The sequence below is a fragment of the Pseudonaja textilis genome, chromosome 15 (assembly GCF_049901715.1).
Source record: "Pseudonaja textilis isolate UNSWEBS1 chromosome 15, rPseTex1.2, whole genome shotgun sequence".
In the NCBI taxonomy this organism is placed as follows: Eukaryota; Metazoa; Chordata; class Lepidosauria; order Squamata; family Elapidae; genus Pseudonaja; species Pseudonaja textilis.
Genome location: NC_142004.1, coordinates 7084583 through 7109260, shown reverse-complemented (window position 1 = coordinate 7109260; position 24678 = coordinate 7084583). Strand labels below are relative to the sequence as shown.

General features: G+C 43.3%; 2 protein-coding genes across 10 annotated transcripts in view; one reads left to right on the top strand and one right to left on the bottom strand.

Annotated features, from left to right (window-relative positions):
• Nucleotides 1-3803: 3803 nt before the first annotated feature.
• COMT (catechol-O-methyltransferase) lies at nt 3804-24532 on the bottom strand. Of its 8 annotated transcripts, none has more exons than XM_087913397.1 (7): nt 24381-24525; nt 21484-21518; nt 14530-14785; nt 10256-10544; nt 7819-8012; nt 5551-5682; nt 3804-4588 (listed from the first exon to the last, which is right to left on the bottom strand). In XM_087913397.1, the coding sequence occupies exons 4-7, from the start codon at nt 10542-10544 to the stop codon at nt 4409-4411; spliced, it is 795 nt and encodes a 264-aa protein (XP_087769523.1). In that variant the 5' UTR covers nt 14530-14785; nt 21484-21518; nt 24381-24525; the 3' UTR covers nt 3804-4408. The 8 variants fall into 8 exon arrangements, with proteins under 8 accessions (XP_087769523.1, XP_087769524.1, XP_087769520.1 ...); XM_087913398.1 differs by lacking the exon at nt 24381-24525 and adding an exon at nt 21728-21778; XM_087913394.1 differs by lacking the exon at nt 14530-14785 and having other exon boundaries at nt 21373-21518; nt 24381-24526.
• Nucleotides 22065-24678, top strand: part of TXNRD2 (thioredoxin reductase 2) — a 31203-nt gene continuing 28589 nt past the window's right edge. For both annotated transcript variants that reach the window (XM_087913383.1, XM_087913382.1), the window contains exon 1: nt 22065-22161. In XM_087913383.1, coding sequence (XP_087769509.1) covers nt 22089-22161 — 73 coding nt within the window. In that variant the 5' untranslated portion in view covers nt 22065-22088. The remainder of the gene's footprint in view (nt 22162-24678) is intronic.

Below are 24678 nucleotides of genomic sequence, written 5' to 3'. Positions count from 1 at the left end.
TGTGTGTCGTCTCTGTTCTTTTGGCTTTTCTCTGCAAAATCAGTGTTTGGCAGATTAGAGAGGGAGAGAGAGGGAGCGAGGAAGGGAGAGAGAGAAATATGATAGATAGATAGATAGATAGATAGATAGATAGATAGATAGATAGATAGATAGATAGACAGATGATTGATATAGATAGATGATATAGATAGATGATAGATGATAGATCTATCTATGATGATAGATGATAGTGAGAGATGATATAGAAAGATATAGATGATAGATGATATAGATGATAGATGATAAGAGATTCTAGATATAGATGATGTATAGAAAGATAATATAGATAGATGATATAGATAATAGAAAGATAGCTATAGATACATGATAGAGAGATCGTAGATAGATATAGATGATATAGAAAGATGATAGATGATATAAGATGATAGATAGCTAGATAGAGATAGATAAGATACATGATAGATATAGATAGATAGATAGATAGATAGATAGATAGATAGATAGATAGATAGATAGACTGACTGACTGACTGACTAGACAGATGTTCATGGCATTCACAAAATGATTTTTCCCTCCAATGATCATTGACTTTCTGACTCTTATCTTCTTCGGCCAGGATCTTGGGGGACCGGGGAGGGAAGTTATTTATCCTTCCTTTTTTGTTAAATAATAAATTTTATTAGAGTTTACAAATACAAAGATAAACTAATAGGAACTAATACACATGTAAAAAGGAAAACAGAAAAGTGCCCAAAGTGGATGAATGGATGGATGGATGGATGGATAATAGATAGATAGATAGATAGATAGATAGATAGATAGATAGATAGATAGATAGATAGATAGATAGATAGATGATTGGACAGATAAGATAGATGGATGAATGGTAGATTGATGGATGGATGGATGGTAGGTAGGTAGATTGGTAGGTAGGTAGGCAGATAGAATGACCGATGGAGAAACAAATGGATGGGTGGATAGACATAAGAAAAGATATACAAATGACTTCACTATCAACACAAATACAAACAATTTCAATAACATCACCTTCCTTGATACAATTACAAAGGACCTCTTCTTTACGTATCTCGTCAATAAACAAATTATTAAAACCTCCCATCATTAAATCCAAGCCCATTAAGAGTTACCAGAAATAGCAACATATATATTTTAGCTTTAATCAAATAAATCTGTTTTATATTCTTTACTTTTAACAACATCATTTACAACTTTCTCTAAAATATAAATCCAAAAAATACCTTCTGCTTTCTTTGCAAGTGTGCTAATACGGCCATGATGCTGCTACCTTAGCAAGGGGTGGAATTTAAGCATTCGCTTAATTTTCCCTTTTATGGCTCTCATTATCTTTTGGTTCGGAGCCCATCATGGTCTCAGCAGCTTGGAGGATTGGAGGCATATTGGACGGTTCATCTGACATTAGACTATGGTTGGTGCAGATATCCAGCTGAATCCAGCTCACCACTTGGTTTAAGTCTAATTTTTGGGACTCCCTCTATCAGTCTTACTAAGCAGATCAGACAGGAAACCTAGCCAGATAATTTCAATCTGCTTTATTGTAAAGCTACATTAGCAGAATCCCGCAAGTCTGAAATTACAGTTCTCCCCCCGCCCCCACATCCCTCCTATACAACCCAAGAATCTAGGGAAGGTTCTTTTGGGGCCTCTTGTTCCTTCCATTATACAGCTGAGGGCTATGTAATCTCTTATCAGACCGTTTCTTAGGTGGTGTCTCTTGGTCCAGTCTCTTCAGGTCTTTCCTGTATATCATTACATCCTCTGATGTCTTAGTATGAGCAAGCTGATTCTGATCTCCAGTTCGCCCTCTGTATTGGACGATATTTTATTGCAGGACTGGCCTGAAGTTCAGTGCAAAAAAGGACTGAGATGATACAACTTTTAAAACCAAGAAGGAAATGGTTTGGAAATGTGATTTGTTCTTGACTTGGCCTAAAACTGGTTTTCAAACGTATATGGGTTAAAGTTCTGGCAAAAGCTGTTATTTTGTCCTGTTAATTTTTACCACTCTGTTGTTTTTCCTCCCTTCTTTCCATCCCTTATCACCTCTGAGGATAATTCAAGTATTGTGTGGCTGTCCCTTTCGACTGATATTTCCTCTAAAATTGCTTTTCTTCCTTCGAACTCTCTAAGGTGGCAACCGGTAATCAGAAATGGTGATGCTGAATTCTTGGTTTTAAGAAGATGGCTCTATTGTACCATGTGAATTTGCAAAAAAAGAAAAAAAAATGGAAAAGTGTTTTCCTTCTCCCAAGAGGTTGTTTAAAGAGAGAAAAATCTGGGGCTTAAAATTAAGAGCTGATTCTTGTGGACTTTAAGAACCTGCTGCAGGAGTCCTGCCCGTACAATCAAATTGCTATTTGCAAATGCATTTGAATGCTCACAATTTATTTTGTGGAATGCAAATTCCTTGCAAGATTTTTTAAAAAAACAAACACTTGGAGGGTGGAATGATGACAGAAGTATGTTCCCTATGTCTAAATAAGATCACTTTATTGTGGGAAACCAATCTAACATCTCACCCCCTAATCAACGTATTTGTAACAAGCAAGCTGCAAGGTTTGCTGTGACTCAATTTTATTTCATATGAAATATGCCATTTCTGTTCTATCAAAAATGGGAGTCCCCAGTTTGGCAGTTTTCCTCTTTGTGTTTATGAGCCACTGCGAATAAATCCCTACTTTACTCTTACAAGGTTCTGCTGGACTTTATTAAACCAAATTAAATATCTCCTAAATAAACAGTGGAGGAGAAAAAAAAAAACATCAGTGAGTAATCCTAATCTCTTTTTTTTTTCTTCCCATGTTGGCAGACCAACTTAATTGCTGGGATCTGTCAGTATTTCTCATTTAGCTAATTAGTCTTAATTAGGATTGTCCAGGATTATTTAAGGTCTGAATTAACTGGGGAAAAAATGCACATTCTTGCTGAGGTTGGGAGATTTAAATGTTACATGCTGGCAACTTTCTTTCAAGGAAAGCATTTTGGGATCGATAAAATTTGTCTCTGAAAATATTTGAGGCTTAAATTTCAGTTGTGGTCTATTCTTTATCACTTAAGCCTTTTTTTTAACTATTTGTTAAATTCTGCCTCTCTAATTTGTTTTGAGGAGGGAAAGTCGGATGCAAGGAAATTGGAACAGAGCAGAGGAGGGCAAAGAATAAAGATTTCCAATAATTTAGAGAAGCTAAGGATAAAATGGAAATGCATTAATTTAAAAAGCAATGCTTTCACAAGTGTTACAATTAGTTCCTGGCAGTGGCGAAGGAGGAAATTACCTATTTTATGTATAAACCTGAACAATTAATTACAAAAAGAACATTCTGTCAGTTGTGGAGAATATATGTCTCTTTGAGGTGGATATAATAATTCTATTACTGAGCAATCATAGCTGAATCTCTAAAAAGGAAACCATAGTTGCAGAGGTTCAGTTTTCCAATAACCAGGGCCCTCCAGACAGGAAGGACTACAACACCTAGAATGCACAGGCTGAGCTGCAGCATGGAGTTCTTGATGCTCCCTGAGCTTGGTTGTTTGCATTACCTGACTAGATAATATCATCAGTGTTAGGAAATGTGCAGTTTACTCTCTGTTTATATATAGTATCTTGCCCTATAATTGTTGGTCAGGGTATAGTTTTTTCCTCGGTATTTTCTAGAATAGGATATTGTTTTCTGCTTGATCATTTGTCTGGTATTAATCCCTGCTTATCTGGGTATAGGCTTTTTTCTCATCCTTTTTCCAAGGGATAAAATGAAGTTCCACCATACAAAAGAAGCACATTTATTACAAGGCCAAGAGACAGGATGTGGATTTTAGCCCCGGCTGCGATGTTGGACTTATTAATTAAACACATCATCACTGCGGCTATGAGGTCTGTTTATGCAGACATCACTTTAGCCTTTCCACGGATTGTCCTAGCAGCCTTTGAAGAACACAGCAAAGGTGAAGATGATTTTCTTCCTGTGTCCCACATTTTACCAAAAAAATACCCAATTCTTGGCAAGGAGATAATTTGTCTTGTCCCCTAGCCCCCCACTCAGCATTTTAAAATCATTTTAAGTAGAAAAACAAAAAGAAATAAAAGACAGCTCAAAAACCATAACGAAAGGGATTGTCGAAGCAGTGTTCTGCAGCTTTAAGATGGGTGGTCTTTACTCATCCATCCATCTTAAAGTTGATGAAACTGAGAAACTCTGGTGTGTAAGAAGGGGTTCTGGGGTTGTCTTGGCTCTGGATAGCTAAATCCTGGTCTACAAACCAGCTCTGAAGCTTGCAAAAAGCTCCCATTTGCAAAATCAAAACTAAAGGACTAAATTGCGAAGGCTCACATGTACGTGTTGAACTCTAGTAAGTTCTCTCTCCCTGCCTCTTATCCCATATACACAGCCTTTTCCATGGCATCCTCCACCTTCATGTATTCCAAAAAGGTAGGGTAGCTGGTACATTCGTAGCGGCTGTTACTCCGAATGTATTTAATGAATTCTGGAGCTCCTGGGTAGACGATATTGTCGGCTAGAAGGATGGAGCCCTTGCGCAGGAGACCACATTCCTGGGAAGAGGAGAGAAGGAGGAAAAAAAATTAGACTTCTCTAATTTCTAGACTTCCCTAATGTCACAAAGCGTTGTGGTTAGCCGGCAGCAGGTGCGGACGGCTGAGGAGAGCGAGGACTCAGGTGAGGGACCAGGACCATTAGGGAGTGGACTGCTGCCTTCAGAGATTGTGGGGGCTGGCAGCAGCGATGAGGAGGTTCCCGAGGAGCCTGTGCCAAGTGTGCGTGCGCGGGGGGCTGCTCATAGGAAAGAGCAAGTACAACAGCACGGGCGACTCGGGAGTAAGGCTGCAAGGTAATGGCCCCTCCTTCAAGAAAGCCAGCTGTGAATCGGACGTTCTTTGCAGGAAGCAAAGACGTTTTGAAACTCCCACCCTCGTAGACATTGCAGTATCTTAGTTGGTATTTGAAGACTTTTGTGTTGTAAAATATTCCTAGGCAACCTTATCTGTTATTCTTGGCAGCCTCGCACAGTTTTGGCGAGGCTCGTGCTTATCAAAGTTAATTAGTTTGAACCGGGGACTCGTAAGAATCATTAAAAGGTTTCTATTCCCTTCGGTTCGTGTTTGTTTTATTGGACAAGGGTTTGGGTCAGAACATAAGGCTGCAAAAATGCAAAATGTGTACATGAGGGGTGGGGAGAGAAAAAGATGTCCAAATCAGTGGTGGGATTCAAAACTTTTTACTACCAGTTCTGTGGTGGGTGTGGCAGGGGAAGATTACTGCAAAATCCCCATTCCCTCCCCACCCCACTAACCTGCTTTCCAGCTCCGTTCTCCTGTGCGGGGCAACCAAAGAAGACCCAGCCGATCAGCTGGGACTCAATGGGAGGCAGAGAAGAGATGGGGTTGGCGTGGCCAGTCAGAGGCGGGATTGGCCGGTTCTCAAAATTCTCACTACTGGCTTTTCCAGAACTGGTCAGAAAAGCACCTCAAGATTTCCAAACATAAAATTAACTTACTTCAAGGAGAATAGTGTCTGGGGCGTATCTCTCTTTCCAGTGGTCGAGAAAGACAAAATCCAGGGTTTTCACCCCATACTTCTCCTTCAGCTGAGGGATAACATCCTGCGAATGGCCTTCAATGATGGTCACCTACAAGCACGAGCAATGAACTGATTGGAGCAAAGGCTGACCCCACAAAGCAACCCCCCTACTTCCCCAAATGATCCTTTGACTGGGATCTGTCTCAGTTTTCCTCCTCGTTCTTTTGCTTCTTGATACGGTGGGGAAGTGAATCTGGGTGCTATTCCCACAATTATTCCCAATGCCCAGATAGCATTCTGGGAAGTTAAAGTCGCTAATGATGAGGACTAGCATCCTAGAGAGAAAAAGGCAAATACAAAATGAGGAGTCCTTGAGCTTAACATCATCAGTGCTAGAAGGGAATGGAGAGGAAGGGGGACAGTAGGACCATTGATGTTCTCTGAGCTTGGGAGTTTTTTTGCAGACATTTCACAACCCAACTAGGTAGCATCATCAATGCTAGGGGGAACTGGGTTTGGTCTCTCCTTTCTAGCACTGATGATATTACCAAGTTGGGTCGTGAAATGTCTGCAGGAAAACCACCAAGCACCAATGGCCCTACTGCTCTTCTCTTCCTCCTCTCCACTCCCTTCTAGCACTGATGATATTACCAAGTTGGGTCATGAAACATCTGCAAGAAAACCACCAAGCTCAGAGAACACCAAAGACCCTTTCATTTCAACCCTCGGCTACAAATATTCTCTTTTACAAATACAAATTGGTTTCCAAAAGGCTTCAGCGGTGTAGTCTGGCAGCAGAACTGAACAAGACAACATAATCAGAACTTGGTGATTTTTTTTTTATTATTCTGGAGTGTTCTAAATGATTGCATGTGATTTATAAATATCGGGCTCCTGCAGATGTCTCAGAGCAACCATCATTTTTGTGCAGTCCCTGGATTGGAATCAGTACTAAATAAACGGAAAAGCAAGGAGGAAGAAAATTAATTGGGCATGTCTACGGAGATACAGTGTCATCCAGGTCGTGGCTGTCCCGAAGGTGCTTTCTCAAGAGGCAATTGGACTGTCTGGTTTTTCTTTGAAGACGTTTTGCTTCTCATCCAAGAAGCTTCTTCAGCTCTGACCAGATGGTGGGGAATGGAAGAATTTATATTCCTTGCAGACAGCTGGTCATTTGCCTCCTTTTAGAAGGTCGTTGAGGCCACCTGGAGGTTTACCTGTGTCATCAGATAAACACATGGTGCAACATAGGACAACAAACCCATCAGGACAAGATTCAGGAGTCCATCTGCATTTAAAAGACAAAGGCAGCTCTTTGGAAGACAGCAAAGTCCACATTTTGGACAGAGAAGACTGCTGGTTTGAAAGAGGCGTCCAAGAGGTCTTTATGTCAAAATTGAACAGCCCTCTCTCCAGGGAGGTGGGGGGAGGATACAACATTGTCTAACTCCAGGCTACAACACAGTCCTTTCAGCAGTTCCAAGAAGGATCCATACCCATTTGCACTACTCGGATGACCCTGAGGACACAGACAAACCTCCAAGTGGCCTCAACCACTCTCTAAAAGGAGGCAAAGACAGTCCCCTCACATCCTGGACATAAACTGTTTCAACTCCTACCCTCAAAACAATGCTATAGAGCATTGCATACCAGAACAACTAAACACAAGGACAGTTTTTTTCCTAAACGCCATCAGTCTGTAAACAAATAATTCCCTCAACACTGTCCCGCTATTTACAAAGTCTGCACTACTATTAGTACTATTAATCCTCCCATCCTTCCTTTCAGCCATCTCCTCCCACTTATAACTGTATGACTAACTTCGTCGCTTGTATCCTAACGATTTTTATTGACTGTTTCCTAGTATGATTTGATTGCTGATTGTACCCTATGATTATCATTAAGTGTTGCACCTGATGATTCTTGACGAATGTATCTTTTCTTTTACGTACACCGAGAGCATTTGCATCAAGACAAATTCCTTGCGTGTCCAATCACCCTTGGCCAATAAAAGAATTCTAGACTAGTCTAAAAAAAGGACCAGCTGCCTGCAAGGAGTATCAATCCTTCCATTCCCCACCATCCAGTCAGAGCTTCTTGGATGAGAAGAGAAACGTCTTCCAAGAAAGTCCAGTAGCCTCTTGAAAAAAAAAAAAGCACCCTTGGGATAAATTGGGCACATCAACCAACGAAACCCTTCTCTTCCATCTTGCTGGGAAGAACATGACACGGGTATCATCCAGACCTTCTCGCTGAGTCCCGCAATTTCAATGATCTCTTTTGCGATGGGTATAAACTCGGAATTCATTTCGATGGTGAGGAGGTGAGCATTGGGCTTCAAAAGGCGAGCAATCCTGATGGCTGAATAACCACAGTAGGTTCCCATCTCCAGAGCGACAGTTGGCTCAGCTTCCTCAACCGTTTTGTCTAGAATTATTCCTAGGGAGGACAAAAAAAATTGTGAATATTTTTTTTTCTTTTAGTTAAATGAAGTCACTAGGTGTTCGTTGATTCCTTGGGATCCTCTTCATATCCTAAACGGTAGGGAGACTCATAGGGAAAGTGAGATTTAAAATCCGTACAAAGGAAGAACAATTCGCCATTACGCTAAACGAGCAAATGGACTTTGAAGATTTCAGGTGGATTTCAGAATCTCTCAACACGCGACGTTTCTTTTGCTCACTGAAGACCTTGTTAGGAAGAGTTGTGTTCTCAAAACTTGGCAATACTGAGATGTGTGGACTTCCACTCCCAGAATTCCTCAGCCAGCATTTGTGGACTTCAACTCCCAGCATGCTGGAGGGGAATTTTGGAAGTTGAACTCCACATTTGTTAAAGATGCTAAGTTTCACAAATTCTTGCCCCGGGGTGTCAAAAAATCAGGAGTCTTGTAGTACTCTTATAGCATCCAAATAGTTTCCCAGTCTTAGCTATTTTAAGATGTGTGGGCTTCAACTCTCAAAATTCCCCAGCCAGCATTTTTAATCCACAATTGTTCTTGGTGCTAGATCATAAATGCTAAAATCCAAAGAAGCCAACATCCAGATAATTCTCAATTTTGAAAATGAAATAGAGATTTCCTCCTCTACCACCACCAGAGCTGCTTCTTTGCCGATTTAATTCCTCTTTAGCAGGAAAGACAAACACCCAAGTGTTATTCCTGCTATTAATATCCTGCTTATGTTTGCGTCCAAAATATTCACAGGCCCTGCGAATAAGAGAATGGTGAATATGGAATCAAGAAAAAGGCAGGTGGAATGAAATGAAATGAAAACTTTCAGAAAGATTCATAAGTATAGAGTAGTCCTTGACTTGCAACCGTCCGCTTAGGGATGGTTCGAACTTATAACGGCACTGAAAAAAGTGACTTATGTGTCCTGACCAAGGCTTCCTGAGTCAAAATAGTTCTTATTTTATTTCAACGCTGGGAATTACGTTCATTCCCAGCCCAAACAGTGCCTCGAGATAAACACCCACCTTTCTCTCCTTTGAACTGCTGCCAACAACTAAAGTGCCAAATGAACTGGGGAAAAAACAACAACTGAAGTACAAAGGCCACACAGCTTCAAGGTTTAATCCAAACTGGCTGGCCCTTCCCCTTCCCCTTCCCCTCCCCTCCCCTCCCAGTCACTCCTTGCTTGGCCTGAGAAGGTAAATACAAAGAAACAGAAATGAGAGGGAAGGAGGGAGACACCCATTTCCCACAGAAAACACTGGGAACCACAAAACCTGGGTAGGTGTGGCGGGTGTATGTGTGTCATGTGACTGGGTGGGAGTGATGTTGAGTTGGCCACGCCCACCCAGGTTTTGTGGCTTCCGGTGTTTTCTGTGGGAAAACAGGACCAAATGGCTCTTGGAGGGTTTAAGGTTGCAGACCCCTGAACCAGGGATGGGATTCTACCAGTCCGCACCTATTCACTAGAACCGGTTGTTAGCATTCTAAGCAGTTCGGAGAACCGGTTGTTAGAAGAAGTTACTGGCCTAATCCTGTAAGGAAGGCAGGAAGGAAACATTCTGGTGTTGCTTACAGAAACTGCCTCTCCTTTAACCCTGATTACATTCTTGACAGGACTAGACTTCTTGTCTCAGGAACTTCTCTAGAGTTTTTTTCCCCTCCTTTGCTGGTACTTTTGCTTGTGTGGAGTGACCATTCAAAGTTACAGTGGCACTGACAAAAGTGAAACATGGTCAAAAGTGACCATGTTTCACACTTACGACTGTTGCAGCACCCACACAGTCATGAGAGGCCAGGCGAGGAGATGCGTGCCTCGATGTGAGTGATTTTGAGTTGGCCACGCCCAGCCAATAACATGACCACCAAGCCATGCCCACCAACTAAGCCATGCCAACAGAACCTGTTATTAAAAAATTTGAATCCCATCCCTGCCCTGAACAATACCCATGTGTTTGTGTGTGTTTGTGTGTGTTTGTGTACACACACACACACACACACACACACACACACACACCACTGATTTGAACAGCTTTCTTGACTACAGAACTACCTATTTCTATTTCTATTTTTAACTAGTTCAAAAGAGAAGGCAGCTTGTTAAATAAAAGGCTAATCTAAAACAGAGTCTCATGTTCTTAGCCAGGAATATTCCATTCTGCTCTGATGTCTTTTTTTTTTTTTTTTTTAAAAACAAACCTCTGAAAAAGAAGGCAAAATATGAGTTTACCTTTCTCGTCTCCGACGTTCATGGCCCACTCGTACTGGCCACAATACTTATCGATGCAATTCAGCACGCTCTCCGGATCCCCCTTGACGGCATTGTACGACACCGAATTTAAAATCCTCTGTTCCTTGCTTTGATCCATGACGAAGTTGGTGATCTTCTCTAAAACCAGCTCGTTCCAGAAGATTTTGGCATGGACGTTATGCTTGACCAGCATAATCGTGGCCACCAAAAACAGAACCGAGCCAACGCCTAAGGAAACGAGGATGGTCAAAATCCAATTTTCCAACATCTGCAACGAGAGCAAAAGAGAGAGAGAGAGAGATAAAAGCAGAGAATCCCTTAAGGTGGCGGAGAGACGGAAATCCTTCGCTTGTACGGCTTTTAACGAAGAACATCTGCTAAGTAGGGATGGAGGAAGAGGGACCTTAAACTCTCAAAGGGTCACTTGAGAGGTTTTCCCGCCTACAGTTTGACAGCACACAATGTTCTGTGTGCACACAATGTACAGGACTCGCATTTCCAGGCGGCCTTGGAAAAGAGCATTCCCCAAACTGAACAACAGCCGTGATCTAACATCACAAAGGCCGCCATACAAAAGCTGGATAGTTCTACCTGACTGAGGCTAATTAGAATCACAATCAGAATAGAGAATGGAAGGAGGGAAGGAATAACAAGAGTTGGAAGGGACCTTGGAGGTCATCTAGTCCAGCCCCCTGCTCAGAAGCGCCCACAACATCTGAAGGCAAGCTGGTTCATTGTCCACACTTTTAGGAACTTTCTCCTTAGTTCCAGCTTGCTTCTCTCCTTGGTTAGTTTCCATCCATTGTTTCTTCTCTTGCCTTTTAATGCTTTGGAGAATAATTTGACCCCCTTTTCTTTGTGGCAGCCCCTCAAATACTGGAATGCTGCTATCATGTTTTCCCCAGTCCTTCTTTTCTCTAGACTAGCCCAACCCAAATCCTGCAACCCGTTCTTCCTTTTTTTTTTTAGCCTCCAGGGCTTTTAATCGTCTTAATTGCTCTTCTTGGCACTTTTTCCAAAGTCTCCACATCTTTTTTTTTTTGTAACGTGGTGACCAAAACTGGATGCAGTATTAAAGGTTTTAATACTAAGGCTTTAAAATTATAACTATGAGAAGATTGTAAATTAATATGTGTTTTCTGTTCATCAACTCCCATTTTTCTCCCAAGTCTCAGAAAGTGGGAGCACCTGGAAGCAAAGTATTAGGAAGTATTGGTTGTTTGTTTGCAGACATTTCACTACCTGACAAGGTAGCATCATGAGTGCGAAGGAGTGTGGGCTTTGTTCCCTGTTTATATAGAGTGGCTTGCACTGCCAATGTCCAGTGTTTGGTGGTGGGGGAGTTTCTCCTTGATATTTCCTTTATTGGGATATTAATTTCTGCTCGATGGTTTGTCTACTGTTAATCCCTGCTTATCTGTGTGTTGGGTACTGAAGAGGGTGTGTTCTGGTTTTGTGCTCATACTTTTCCTGCTCATTCTTTTTTATTGCCTCTTTTGAATGGTGTGTAAATGTGGTTCATCTCTATGTGTTTATGGATGACCAATTTAAAAAATCTACCTACTTACCTCCCTTTCTTTCTTTCTTTCTTTCTTTCTTTCTTTTTCTTTCTTTCTTTTTTCCTTCCTTCCTTCTTTCCTTCCTTCCTTCCTTCCTTCCTTCCTTCCTTCCTTCCTTCCTTCCTTCCTAACAACTTTTTGCAAGCATGTGAACTAAACCCCAAAGGAGGAGAAAAAAAAGGAAAAAGCTAACATAAGAACAGAACACACTTTTAGTCCTTGAGATAGCTGCGCTTTTGCAAATCCTTGTGGGCCGGTCGTTTGCCCAAATTTCTACCCCCAAATGCTTGAAATCCAAACTCATCACATTTTAAACGCAAGTTTGCGTAGATCAGGAAATCCACCATGGTGGACATTTTAAGTGTATTTCTGCTCCTCTTGGTTGCTTGGCGTAAGATTGTGCCTGGCTAGATGCAGGGTGGAAAAAGAATCTAGCCAGCATATTTCTACCCCATCTCATTAAAATTCATGCTATTATGCAGAGCACATTTTTAATCCAGAATATAATTAAAAGTTGCTATGGAGACCTGGCCTTGCAACACAGCGGGCATTTGTTCACCCATCTCTTTATTCAGGTCCTTCCATGGAGCTTGAGTTTCCTCATACTACGTTGGCGGAAGCCGCAAGGACCACGTCATCCGAGTGGGTCTCAATTTCTGGAAGTTAATTCCATTTCTCCACCAGATAAGGCTGCAACGACGGCCCTCGGTTGCAGACATTTCATTACCAAACTAGGTAACATCATCAGTACTAGAAGGGAGCAGGGTTTGCCGCTCTATTTATATTGCCCTGTCAGGGTTGGTGGGATGTTCTTGGTGGTTTCTTGATTAAGCGGTTATTTACTTGAATGGGTGATTCCTTGATTTGGGGTGTTGTATTGGGGTATAAGCAGAAAGCAAGTTTCACTCTTTCTAGCACTGATGATGTTACCTAATTAGGTAATAAAATGTCTGCAAGAAAACAGCCAAGCTCAGAGAGCACCAAGGACCCCCCACAGCCCTCCTTCTCCACTTCTCCTTCACTCTGCAAACATGACTTCTTCTAACACTGATGAAGTTACCTAGTTAGGTAATGAAATGTCTGCAAGAAAACAGCCAAGCCAGAGAGCACCAAGGACCTCAATGCTGGTCAGTGACTGTAATAAAAATTAATTGATTGATCGACTGAGGACCCCAGAGTCATTGTGTCGTCCTCCACCCCCTCCTCCTCCTCTTCCTCATCCTCAAATCCCACTCCCTTACAGCACTGATGATGTTACCTAGTTGGGTAATGAAACGTCTGCAAGAAAACAGCCAAATTCAATGAGCACCAAGGCTCCTATAATCCTCCTCCTTCTCCCCTCCTCTTTCACTCTGCAAACATGACTCCCCTCTAGCACTGATGATGTTACCTACATTGCTAATGAAACATCTGCAAGAAAACAACCAAGTTCAGAGAATACCACACACCACAGAGCATTAGGATCTCCTCCAGTTAATACGTCGAAGCAAGGCAGGGGTCCCCAAACTTGGCCGTTTTAAAACTTGAGGACTTCCAACATAGGTGGCTGAGGAATTCTGGGAGCTGAAATCCACAAGCCTTACAAGTTGCCAAGTTTGGAGACCTCTGCACTAAATAAAAACCAGGGTTTAAAAAATAATAATCTAGAGTTACACCCTACTTTGAGAAACTTGCAAGAGCTAGAGTGCTGAGTCGGGTCATTTAAAGATTAAAATATTGAACGCATAAGGTTTTTTCTTAGTACATACCACTCCTTTACTTATCAAATAGACCGCTATCAAGAGCTGACTTTTATACCCAGAAACCAAACTGGCCTTGCTAGATTTTCCTAGGCATTTGGTGGAATTGCCATTTAAGGTTCAGCCTTATCAACATCCACCCCACTTTTTTGCAGGGGGGGGGGTCTATACCAGGTAGTCCTCTACTTACAACTGCAATTGTGCTCAACATTTCTGTGGTTCAACAAGACAGGGATTAAAAGAGTTTGCCCCGTTCTGCAACTTTCCTGGCCACCGCTGTTTAAGGGAATCACTCCAGGGAATTACATGGTTGTGAAGTGAACCGTGGACTTTCTGTTTTTCAGAAAGCCACAAAAGCATCACATACACACACACACCCTGGGACACGGCAACCGTCACAAATGCAAGCCGGTTGCCAAGCACCTGAATTTTTGACCTTAACAGAGAGATTAACAGAGTTGGAAGGGACCTTGTAGGTCATCTAGTCCAAACCCCCCTCGCCTAAGCAGGAGACCCTACCCCATTTCTGACAAATGGCAGTCCAGTCTCTTCTTGAAAGCTTCCAGGGATGAAGCTCCCACAACTTCCGAAGGCAACTTCTGTTCCATGGGTTGGTTGTTCTCACTGTCAGAGAGTTTCTCCTTATTTCTAAGTTGAATCTCTCCTTGTTCAGTTTCCATCCATTATTCCTTGTCTGGCCTTCAGTTGCTTTGGAGAATAGCTTGACCCCCTTCCTCCTCTCTGTGGCAGCCCCCCAAATATTGGTAGATTGCTATCCTGTCTCCCCTGGTCCTTCTCTTCCCTAGACTAGCCAGGTGTGAAGAAAAGGTTGAGAACTAGACCTTGTGAGCATGGAGAGGCTACAACGGTCACAGGTGTGAAAAACAGCCATAAGTCACTTTTCTCCTTGCCGCAACTTTGGTCACTAAACAAAAGGTTGTAAGGTGAGGTCTACCTGTATTTGTGTGCTCCTGGGACTTAGCTCTGGCTGGTTTTGGAGTTCTCCACTCTGAGTTGCTAAGTTTTTCTCTTCTCTAGTTTAATCTCCTTCCCTTGTGTACCAGTCCTGCTGTTTTCCCCTAACCGAGATTACTCTGTTGTTGTTTTTGGACGAAGCTCTTGCCAGCAGCTGCTTCTGGCGTCGAGGCTGGAGTGAGGATTCGCCTTCTCCCCTCTCCCCTGGATGCAGTTTTGCACTGCGGAGATGAGTGCTGAAGTGGCCAAAAAAGGAGAGAAATGCTTTATGATCCAGAGAATTTCTTATCAGCGAGGTAGTAAAAGAAAGTTCAGAAGAGAGGAGGAGGAGGAGGAGGAGGAGGAGGAGGAGGAGGAGGAGGAGGAGGAGGAAGGAAGGAAGGAAGGAAGGAAGGAAGGAAGGAAGGAAGGGGAAAAGGAGGAGGAGGAGAAGGGAGTGAGAGACAGAGAAGGGAGGAAGGGGAAGAGGAGGAGGAGGGGAGGAAGGGGAAAGGGAGGAGGAGGGAGGGACAGAGAAGGAGGAAGAGGAGGAGGAAGAGGCGAAGGAGAAGGAAGGAAGGGGAAAGGAAGGAGGAGGAGGAAAGGGAAGGAAAGGGGAAAGGGAAGAGGAGGAAGAGGCGAAGGAGAAAGAAGGAAGGAAGGGGAGGAAGAGGAGGAGGAGATATTAAGATACCTTCTTAAGATATTAAGTAAGCTTTGCCCCATTTTACAACCTTTCTTGCCACAGTTGCTAAGTGAATCACTGTAGTCATTCAGCTAGGAACATGGTTGTTAAGTAAATCTGGCTTCCCCATTCACTTTGCTTGCAAGAAGCTCGCAAAAGGGGATCGCATGACCCCGGAACACTGCAACCGTCGTAAGTATGAATCAGTTGCCAAGCATCTGAATTTTGATCATGTGACCATGGGGATGCAACAACAGTCAGAGGTGTCAAAAACGGCCATAAGTTACTTTTTTCAGTCCCACTGTAACTTTGAATGGTCACTAAACGAACTTGTTGTGAACTGGGGACTACCCGTAGTCATGGAACAGAATAGGAGGACTAGATTCTTGATCTCACTCAAGAGATGTTCCTATCCATCAATCAAACGTTTATTGTCAATGCACCACATGTGTACAATGAAACTGAAAAACTGCTCGTCACTAGACAAACTTTACAATCAAGTGCAATCTTGGTTCGCATGGATTGGATTTGTTTTTCTCTCTTTTTTTGAAAAGAGCAAAATATCCAAGTAAAAAAAAGGAAAGAAACTAAACTTATGAAATAGGATTTCAGATTTTTTTTCTTCAACAGATAATTTTAATCTTATATGCAGTTTTTAGCCCTTCCCTTAATCTTTTAAAACCCTCCGATCGATAAATCATCGTATCTCTTTGGTCTCCTTCTAGCAAATTCCATGTAAGGGTTCCAGTGCTTCGGAAAAGTTTTTCTTCGTTTTTTTTTTTTGTTGTTTCTCTGACTAAACAAATAGACGGTTGCTGTCTCAGCAAATTCTGACAATCTGCCCAAAGTTCACAATGAGACTCCTGGCTTTTCTTTTAATGCTTTGCACAATTAATTTGATTTTTTTTTCCCCTGCAGAGTGTTGCCTTGCTAAAGATTATCAGAAAGTCGATATTTGCAAATGTGCACAAATTAAAATGTAATTCCTTTCTCTCTCTCTTTCCCACTCTCTTTCTTTTTGTTCTCTCTTTCCCTCTCTCTCTCTCTCTTCCTTCCTTCCATTTTTCCTTTTCTTCCTTCCTTCCTTTTCTTCCTATGTACCCTTCCATTCCCTTCAAATAACCCTTCCTTCTTTCCTATTCTTTTAAGCAAATCTTTCTTTCCTTTCTTCTTTCCTATATCCCTCCCTCCCTCCCTTCAAAATAACCCTTCCTTCTTTCCTGTTCTTTTAAGCAAATCCTTCCTTCCCTTCCAAAAATAATAATAATAAATGAATAAATCAGAAGGCTAATGTGCAATTTATGTAACCATCATCTTTTAAACAAAGAGATCCGACGCAAACCACTGAAAAGGATGCAACGTTATTTCCAGAACAGAAACTCCAGAAAGGGAGACAAGGAACTAAAGAGATTAAAACCATTTCAAGATCAACCAAGAGTTCAAGTCATGCCAAGGAGCCCTTCGCCAAGGACCGAGGCCACGCCATTCCACTGGTGCCTTCAGGACACCACCAGAGATTTGTCTCCCGCTTTGTCTTTCAAAAAAGAGAGAGGAAAAAGAGAGAAAGCACAAGAGGAGGGTTTTCTCTTCCCCCTCACAAAGGATGAAGTCCCCAACCTTGACCCAATCGGCTCTTTTTAAAGTCTCCATCAACATCCAAGCAACTGGACACCTTCTGTTCTTTCTTGGGCAAAACGCTTCCCGTTTCTGTGCACCAGATTGCAGCTCTCACAGCGTTCATGACTCAAGAGGCAGTTTTGGGTGGCATTTCTGTCTCTAAACTGCCCCCTCCCCCCAAACCCTCTTCCTTTCCCGGATCTGCTATTGTGAAATTTGCTTCCTCTCTAATTCCTCAAGTTTTCTCTTTCTCTCTCTCTCTCTCCACGGGGTGATAAACAGGGCAGGAAGGAGAGACAAAGCTTGCCTTTCTTTTCTTCTCCGCTGAGATATACGGGTTGTGTGTGTGTGTGTGTGTGTGTTGCAAAGCACATAGACACACAACTGCAATGGAGAAACCTCCCTCCCTCCCTGCCTCAGGCTTGAGAGCTACAGAAGAAGAAGCGGGGGAAAAATCAGGAATGGGTACCTTTCCAGCAAGGAGGAGGATGAACCGTGTGTCTTGGTGAAAATGCGAATCCTTCCTGGTTGACTAAGCGAGGAGGAACAGGGTTTTGTCTTGTGGCTACGATGGATCACATCCCTGGGAGGCGAGGCGTGTGGGTGGGTGGGTGGGTTAAGGAAGTGTTCCAAGCTTTGCCCCTTCCTCCTCCTCCTCCTCCTCCTCCTCTCCCGGATCCGTCCTCCCCTCCTCAGCTACCCGTTTCTTAGGGTGACCTCCAATGGCAGCACGCCCGCTCGCTCGGCTAGCAGCGGTCTCTTCGGACAGGGAGCTGGTTCCTTGGTTACAGGGCTCGGTCAGGTGTGCTTTAACTACAGCTCTGGGCTGACTGGAGGCCTCAAAGCACAGGTGCTGTGAGGTGTACCCAGTGATTTATTATCCTGCCTTTATGGCATGTTAATTAATTCAATGTGGTGAATGTATCTGAAATGCTCACCGCCTCCGATTTTCACCACAACCACCACCCTGTAAGTTAAGTTTGGGCTAAGAGAGAGGGAGTGTCACAGTTTTTTTGTGCCTAAGGCAGGACTCACCCTCTCCTAGTGATTGGCCCAAAATCACCCAGCCAGTTTCAGGTGGGACTAGAACTCACAATCTCCTGGTAATTGCCCCCAAGTCACCCAGATGGTTTTCATGCCTAAGGAAGAACTAGAACTCACGGTATTGATTGCCCCAAAATCTCATTTTGGTGCCTAAGGCTGGACTAGAACTCACCATCTCCTGGAGATTAGCCAGAAGTCACCCAGGCTAAGTTATCATCACCAGGTTTCTAACCTGGTGCCTTAATCACTAGACCAAACTGGCTCTCTGATTGATTGATTGATTGATTGATTGATTTTCTCTGATCAATCAATCTAAATGGACTTCTAATCCTAGAATTGCCCCTCACCCATGGCTCAGCAGGTTGTGGAACTCTGGGATTTGAAGTGCACACACCTGGAGATGTGAACGCAATGCTTTTATTTTTTATTTTTCCAAGCACATTCATAGGGACTAGGGCCTTGCTTAATTCACAAAGGCAGCATGAACCTGGAGGGTCTAACTATGTTGAATGCTCAGCTCTACACCACAATACACCTCCGTAGCTCGGGAACACCCAGTGCACCCATGAAGAAAAACACACAATTTAAGTCTCTGATATTCCCAAAACCTGTTGGATTTCTTGAGAAAATGCTACAGGCTGTTTACGTTTTCACCCTTTGTCTCACAGTCAGTGCCATTGTCATAGGAGGCGGGGCTAGTTCTGCAGAAAGGAAAAATAATAATTAACATTATTAACAGGGCTCTGCAGCAGAACAGGGATTTTGAAAGATTTTGAAAGCAAGACAAGAAACCAAGGTTAAACTGACCGCAAACGGCATACCAGAATTTGAAGTCATGCACTTGTGATAGATTGCATGCTTCCAAAAGCATCCTTCTATTTCCCACTGTAGAGTTGTAATTGCAGGAATGTTCCCATCTCGGATGGCAAACCTCAGATAAAGAATGTTTCCAAGCAAACACAACTCAGGCAAACAAAGTCACTAATCTAAAGGAGGATTAGAGAGAGGAAGTAAACATATGGTAAACTAGAGATAATTAATTACTGTGCTAAACATAACTAAAGTTAAGCAGTAACCAAAGTTAACCAGTGATGGAGGATAACTAAAAATGTGTATAAATGCAAGACTAGACTCCAATAAAGATCATCATGGTTCAGTTGTTCATGATCAAACAACTCGACTGCCTCGTCATTACAATATCCCACAGGATCTCAGAAGAAATTTCCCCAAAAAGGTCCTTCTCCAAGGTGGACCCCTTCCTTTGGAACAGCTTATCTGCAGATCCCCAGATCTCCTTGCTAGATTACTAGAGAACTCTCCAAAACTAAGGAAGGAGCCAGCAGTGTGCAGCGGAATCCAAAAAAGCCAACACAACCCTAAATTGCATTAACAGAGGGATACAATCAAGATCAAGTGAGGTAGTAATACCCTCTATAAAGCTTTAGTAAGACCACGCCAAGAGTACTGCATCCAGTTTTGGTCACCACACTATAAAAATATGTTGAGACTCTAGAAAGAGTGCAGAGAAGAGCAACCAGGATGATCAGGAGACTGGAGGCTAAAACATACGATGAACGGTTGCAGGAACTGAGCCTGGTTAGTCTAGGGAAGAGAAGGACCAGGGGAGACATGATAGCAGTCTTCCAATATTTGAGGGGCTGCCACAGAGAGGAGGAAGGAGTCAAGCTATTTTCCAAGGCACACAAAGGCCAGAGAAGGAACAATGGATGGAAACAGATCAAGGAGAGATTCAACCTGGAAATAAGGAGGAATTTTCTGACAGCGAGAACAATCAACCCATGGAAGAGAAGTTGCCTTCAGAAGTTGTGGGAGCTCCATCATAGAGGCTTTCAAGAAGAGTTTGGACTGCTATTTGTCAGAAATGGTGTAGTAGGGTCTCCTGCTTGGGCTAGATGACCTACAAGGTCCCTTCCAAGTCCCAACTCTGTTAATCTATCTTAAGATGGAGCCATTCCAGAGATCCATATTAGGACTACTACAAATAAGCCACAAATCCACCAAACCAATACTAGAGGGGCACAAGCCCATGGAAAACTAAGTTTTCTGCCATCTAGGGATCATATAAAGTTTTGCAGCTCGTATTTTTGTCTGTGTGATCCTAGGAATTCCACAGTGGGCTTGTGCTCCAGATCAACCAAATCTTTCTCTACTCTGCCTTTTTTCTGAGGATCAGGGATTTTATTCCCTCCAAGATCAAGGGATCTATTCTGAGGACATAATTATCTCTTCCCTGGGGAGATCATTGGTGCACTTGCCATCTGCACACCTAATTATGGCTCCCTTTGGAGAGTTTTAAATGCTGACGTGTGAAAAAGCTGCTACATGTTTCTCAGTAAACAGGAATCATACAGCAATTCACCCTCACTGAGCTAGCTTGAGGACGAAGCAGAGAAAAGCAAGTATCTCAGGCTGCAAATATCGGTTGTTTCAGAAGATTTAAACAGATCCAACAGATTTAACATGTAATCCAAACAGATTTACCTAGACTTATAGGGCTGGGAAGGGTCTTCCGGCCCAAACCCCCAGCTTAAGGTAGGAGACCTTGTACAGGTAGTCCTCAATTTACAACAATTCATTTAGTGGCTGTTTGAAGTTACAATGGCACTGAAAAAAAGTGACAAACTAACCAAGTTGGAAGGGACCTTGTAGGTCATCTGGTCCAACCCACAACTCAAGTGTGGAAGCTCCCACTGTCAGCTTTGGAAGCCATATTGAGACCGGATGCTCCCACGTTGCCACATTTTGAGCCTGGGAAAGTGGGTGGGGGGGAGGAATTTTTTGGGAGAGTATGTAGTTAGACATAACAACATTCTTTTTCTAGTTCAAGGTCATGTTATTTTGCGCATAAGTGAAGTCTCAAATTGGGGTGGATGATGACTGGGGCACGTGATGTGCCCCTTTCTGGGGCAGCCCCTCAAATATTGGAAGGCTGCTCTCCTGTCTCCCCTGGTCCTTCTCTTCACTAGACTAGCCATGTCCAGTTCCTGCAACCGTTCTTCATATCTTTTAGCCTCCAGTCCCCTAATCATCCTGGTTGCTCTTCTCTGCACTCTTTCTAGAATCTCACCACGAGCCAAATATTTTATTTTGATACTTATAGATTCCAATCACACCACAAAATATTGTCCATTTTGCTTTCTGAATGTTGTTTCAACATTATTTCACGAACGGTTTATTATCTAGGCCCCAGATTTCAGATTTTAAAGTATTTATGAAGCACCAAGCATGCAAAAGCAAAACACAGTATTTCAAAACAACAGCATAGTGTTACAACCTCTTGTAACAATACTGTAACAACTTCCTTATTAAGGAAGTTATACTTATAACTTATTAAGGAAGTTATACTTATAACTTCCTTAATAAGGAAACTTATTCTTCCTTGCTACACTTTTTTCTCTTTTGGGATAGTGATACTTGTCAAGCAAACTTTTAAAAAATGCAGCAAACATTTGAAAACAAAAACAAAAAACCACTAGCCTCTCTCCCCATCTATGCATCTGTCAAATCTCCTGTATTTTTAACAGGCCAGCATTCAACACATCTCTTTTTCCATAACATGGACAGCAATCAATGAGAGAAAATCCATACTTGCAGGGGTGTCTATTTTGACTTTCCAGATGAATCTGTATTTAAAAAAAAAACAGTTTAAAAATCTTTAAAAATAGCCCACAAGGGCTGCCACAACGTCCAAAATTAAAACCACAGAAAAAGAATACAATGCAGGAATCAAATCAGATCAGCATTCATAAATAAGATTCTAGCACCCATATTGCTAAGATTTTGATTACTTTAGACATGCATATCATAAGTATAATAAATATTAGTACTGTACCCATATTAATGAGATGCAGAGGGCAAATGCCACGCCTCCGCGGGCACCAGAAGCTCCTCCCCCTCCCTACCCTCGCAGGTCAAAAGAAGCATCTCTGGTATGGGTGTCTACCCAAGTGCCTGTTGTTTTTTTTAATCTCGCCCTGCCTTGCCCGGAAGCTCTGCTCTTCCAGCCACGAGGTGGAGGGCGAGAGCTCTCTTTCTCTCCCCTTCTCGTCTTCTCTTTCTCCGCGGGAGGAAAAGGCAGTCACCTCTCAGGCGCCGGGGAGGAGTCGCCAGGCACTTTTTAAAGCCGCCTTTCTAAAAAAAGCAGTTGCTCGCCCTTCGGGGGCCCCCGAGGCTTGGCGAAACTGCCGTACAACATGGCGGCGCTCTGGGGAGGGCGCTTCCGGGTTGAGCCCTGGCTCCGCTGTACGGCGCGGGCTCTTTCAGCAGGTAGAGTCGCCCCCCAAAAAATGAGGGGGAGGGGGTTTCTTCGAGTTGGGAGGGGGAGGAGGCTTTGAGGTGGAGGGGGGGTCCCATATTCCCAGCAGAGCTAGCAGAAGGCGCCTTGTGCTTGCACAGGCAGACGTTCAACAGGTCGAGCTTTGCCTGGAGGGGCTGCACCTGTTGCTTTGGAATGGAGCCCATGAAGTCGAAGTGGGGTGGATTCTTGGGGTGCCCCTTGGCCCTCTGGGGCTGCGGGAGCACGCCTGCCTGTGGGAGATGGGCATTGCAATCCCCAGCCCCAGTTGCAAAAAAGCATGCTCAGCCCTTATTCTGTTCTTCTGCCTTTTGGGAGGGGGGTGTTGTTTGCTTGCTTGCTTGCTTAAAAGTTTCCAAAAGTTGCCAAAACTGACCTCGACTCCAAAAAGGCAGCCTCGTGTTTTGCAATACTGGCTTCAGGGAAAAAATACAGGCTGATTACCCCAGCGGGGACAACTGGAAGTTCTTGTTTCATGCACTTTGGGCAGTTTAAGTTACTGGCAAGATTGGTTTTTTCTGGGCGTGTACACGGATACCTCTGAATTAGGCTGTTTCTGTGTCATATAATATATGGGGGTATATACCAAACATAGGGACGTGGTGGTTCAGTGGCTTAGAAGCTGAGCTTGTCGATCAGAAAGGTTGGCAGTTCGGCAGTTCAAATCCCCAGCACCACGTAACGGAGTGAGCTCCTGTTTATTTGTCCCAGCTTCTGCCAACCTAGCAGTTCAGAAGCATGTAAAAATGCAAGTAGAAAAATAGGGACCCCTTTGGTGGGAAGGTAACGGCGTTCCGTGCACCTTTGGCCTTGAGTCATGCCGGCCACATGACCACAGAGACGTCTTCGGACAGCGCTGGCTCTTCGGCTTTTGTAACGGAGATGAGCTCTGCCCCCTAGAGCCGGAAATGACTACTATGGATGTGCGAGAGGAACCTTTACGTTTACCTTACATAATTTTGTATTTATTTATTTTGTCATGTTGTGGAATTGGTCACCAGCCAGACACCAAGGAACCAAAAGGCAAGCGAAAACTTTTCGAGCTGGGGAAAACAACCCCATTATATATGAGTCATGGTGGCACAGTGGTTAGAGCGCAGTACTGCAGGCTACTTCTGCTGACTGCCAGCTGCCTGCAATTTGGCAGATCGAATCTCACCAGGCTCAAGGTTGACTCAGCCTTCCTTTCTTCCGAGGTCGGTAAAATGAGGAGCCAGATTGTTGGGGGCAAGAGGCTGGCTCTGCAAACCGCTTAGAGAGGGCTGGAAAGCACTATAAAGCGCTATATAAGTCTAAGGACTATTGCTATTGCTCTTCTTTTCCCCTCCTTCCTTCCTGCCTGCCTGTTTTCAATCCATCTATCCATGGTGCATAGTTGTTAGAATGCAGTATTGCAGGCTAACTCTGCCGGTTGCCAGCAGTTCAATTCTCACAGGCTCGAGGTTGACTCAGCCTTCCATCCTTCCAAAGTGGGTAAAATGAGGACTGAAATTGTTGGGGGCAAAAGCTGACTCTGTAAACCACTTAGAGAGGACTGTAAAGCATGGTGAAGCAGTATATAAGTCTAAGTGCTATTGCTATGTGGGTACATGCATAATTTTGTATTTATTTATTTAGTCATGTTTACCTAGTGTATATTGGAGGTGGTGACTCTTTGAGAGCTATACGCAACGAAATTTTACTTAAGTGTATGCCGATCAGTGTACATTCAAAGTGACCATAAAGTTATTATTCTATTCCTATTTCAAACATGTTCTGTTATTCATTCTCTTAGCTTTTCGGGACTTTTATCGGCTCCTGTTTTTTTAAACTCAATCTTGCCTGCCCAGACAGTTACAAGGCCTCCTAACTGCATAATCTACTGAATCCACACAGCTAGTGCATAGGGCCAAAGTTGATTGTGGACAGGATCTACTCCAAGCAGAGCAGGGCAGGATATGCTTCTAAGCTTTAGTTGGGGGTCTCCAACCCCCCAGGTTCGTGGCATGCCAAAAACTGGTCCATGCAAACAAGCCAAATCCTATCCGTGGGATGTGGACAGCATGAGAAATCATGTCCCCTCTGGTTTGTGGAAAAGCCTTTCTCCCTAGTTCCCCAAAATTTGCAGGCCACTGCTGTACATCAGCCCTTCTGGCCTTACTTCCTATCAACGTGGGATCTGGGCTCCTGAAGCTTCAGCAAGATTCCTTACCTTTTCTTCTCCCGGTTGAAGGAAAGTAGTCCGAAAGGAGAGATTTCTAATTCTCTGCAGGACCTGTCAGGGTTTCGACGGATCAAAAATCTCCCCTTGTTGATTTCTTGTCAGACATTTTCGGTTTGTTGAGCAATTCGGGCAGCTGTCCAGAAATACTAGGATGGCGACAAATGGGAGGAACTGGATGGCCTCCAACCTTGAGTCTGGAATGCAGGCAATGCAGATAATAATTTAAGATTACGTAGCTTAGACGGCAGAATGGCAACCTCATATTTACTTGCTGGTCTTTTGGGTG

What these genes read in the sequence shown, in the direction of transcription:
- COMT (XM_087913394.1), bottom strand. An exon ending in TTGCGGGACTCAGCGAGAAG is followed by an intron (nt 5,683 to 7,818) that starts GTCTGGATGATA and finishes TCGTGCTTGTAG; the next exon opens with GTGACCATCATTGAAGGCCA. An exon ending in CAGACACTATTCTCCTTGAA is followed by an intron (nt 4,589 to 5,550) that starts GTAAGTTAATTT and finishes TCCTCTTCCCAG; the next exon opens with GAATGTGGTCTCCTGCGCAA.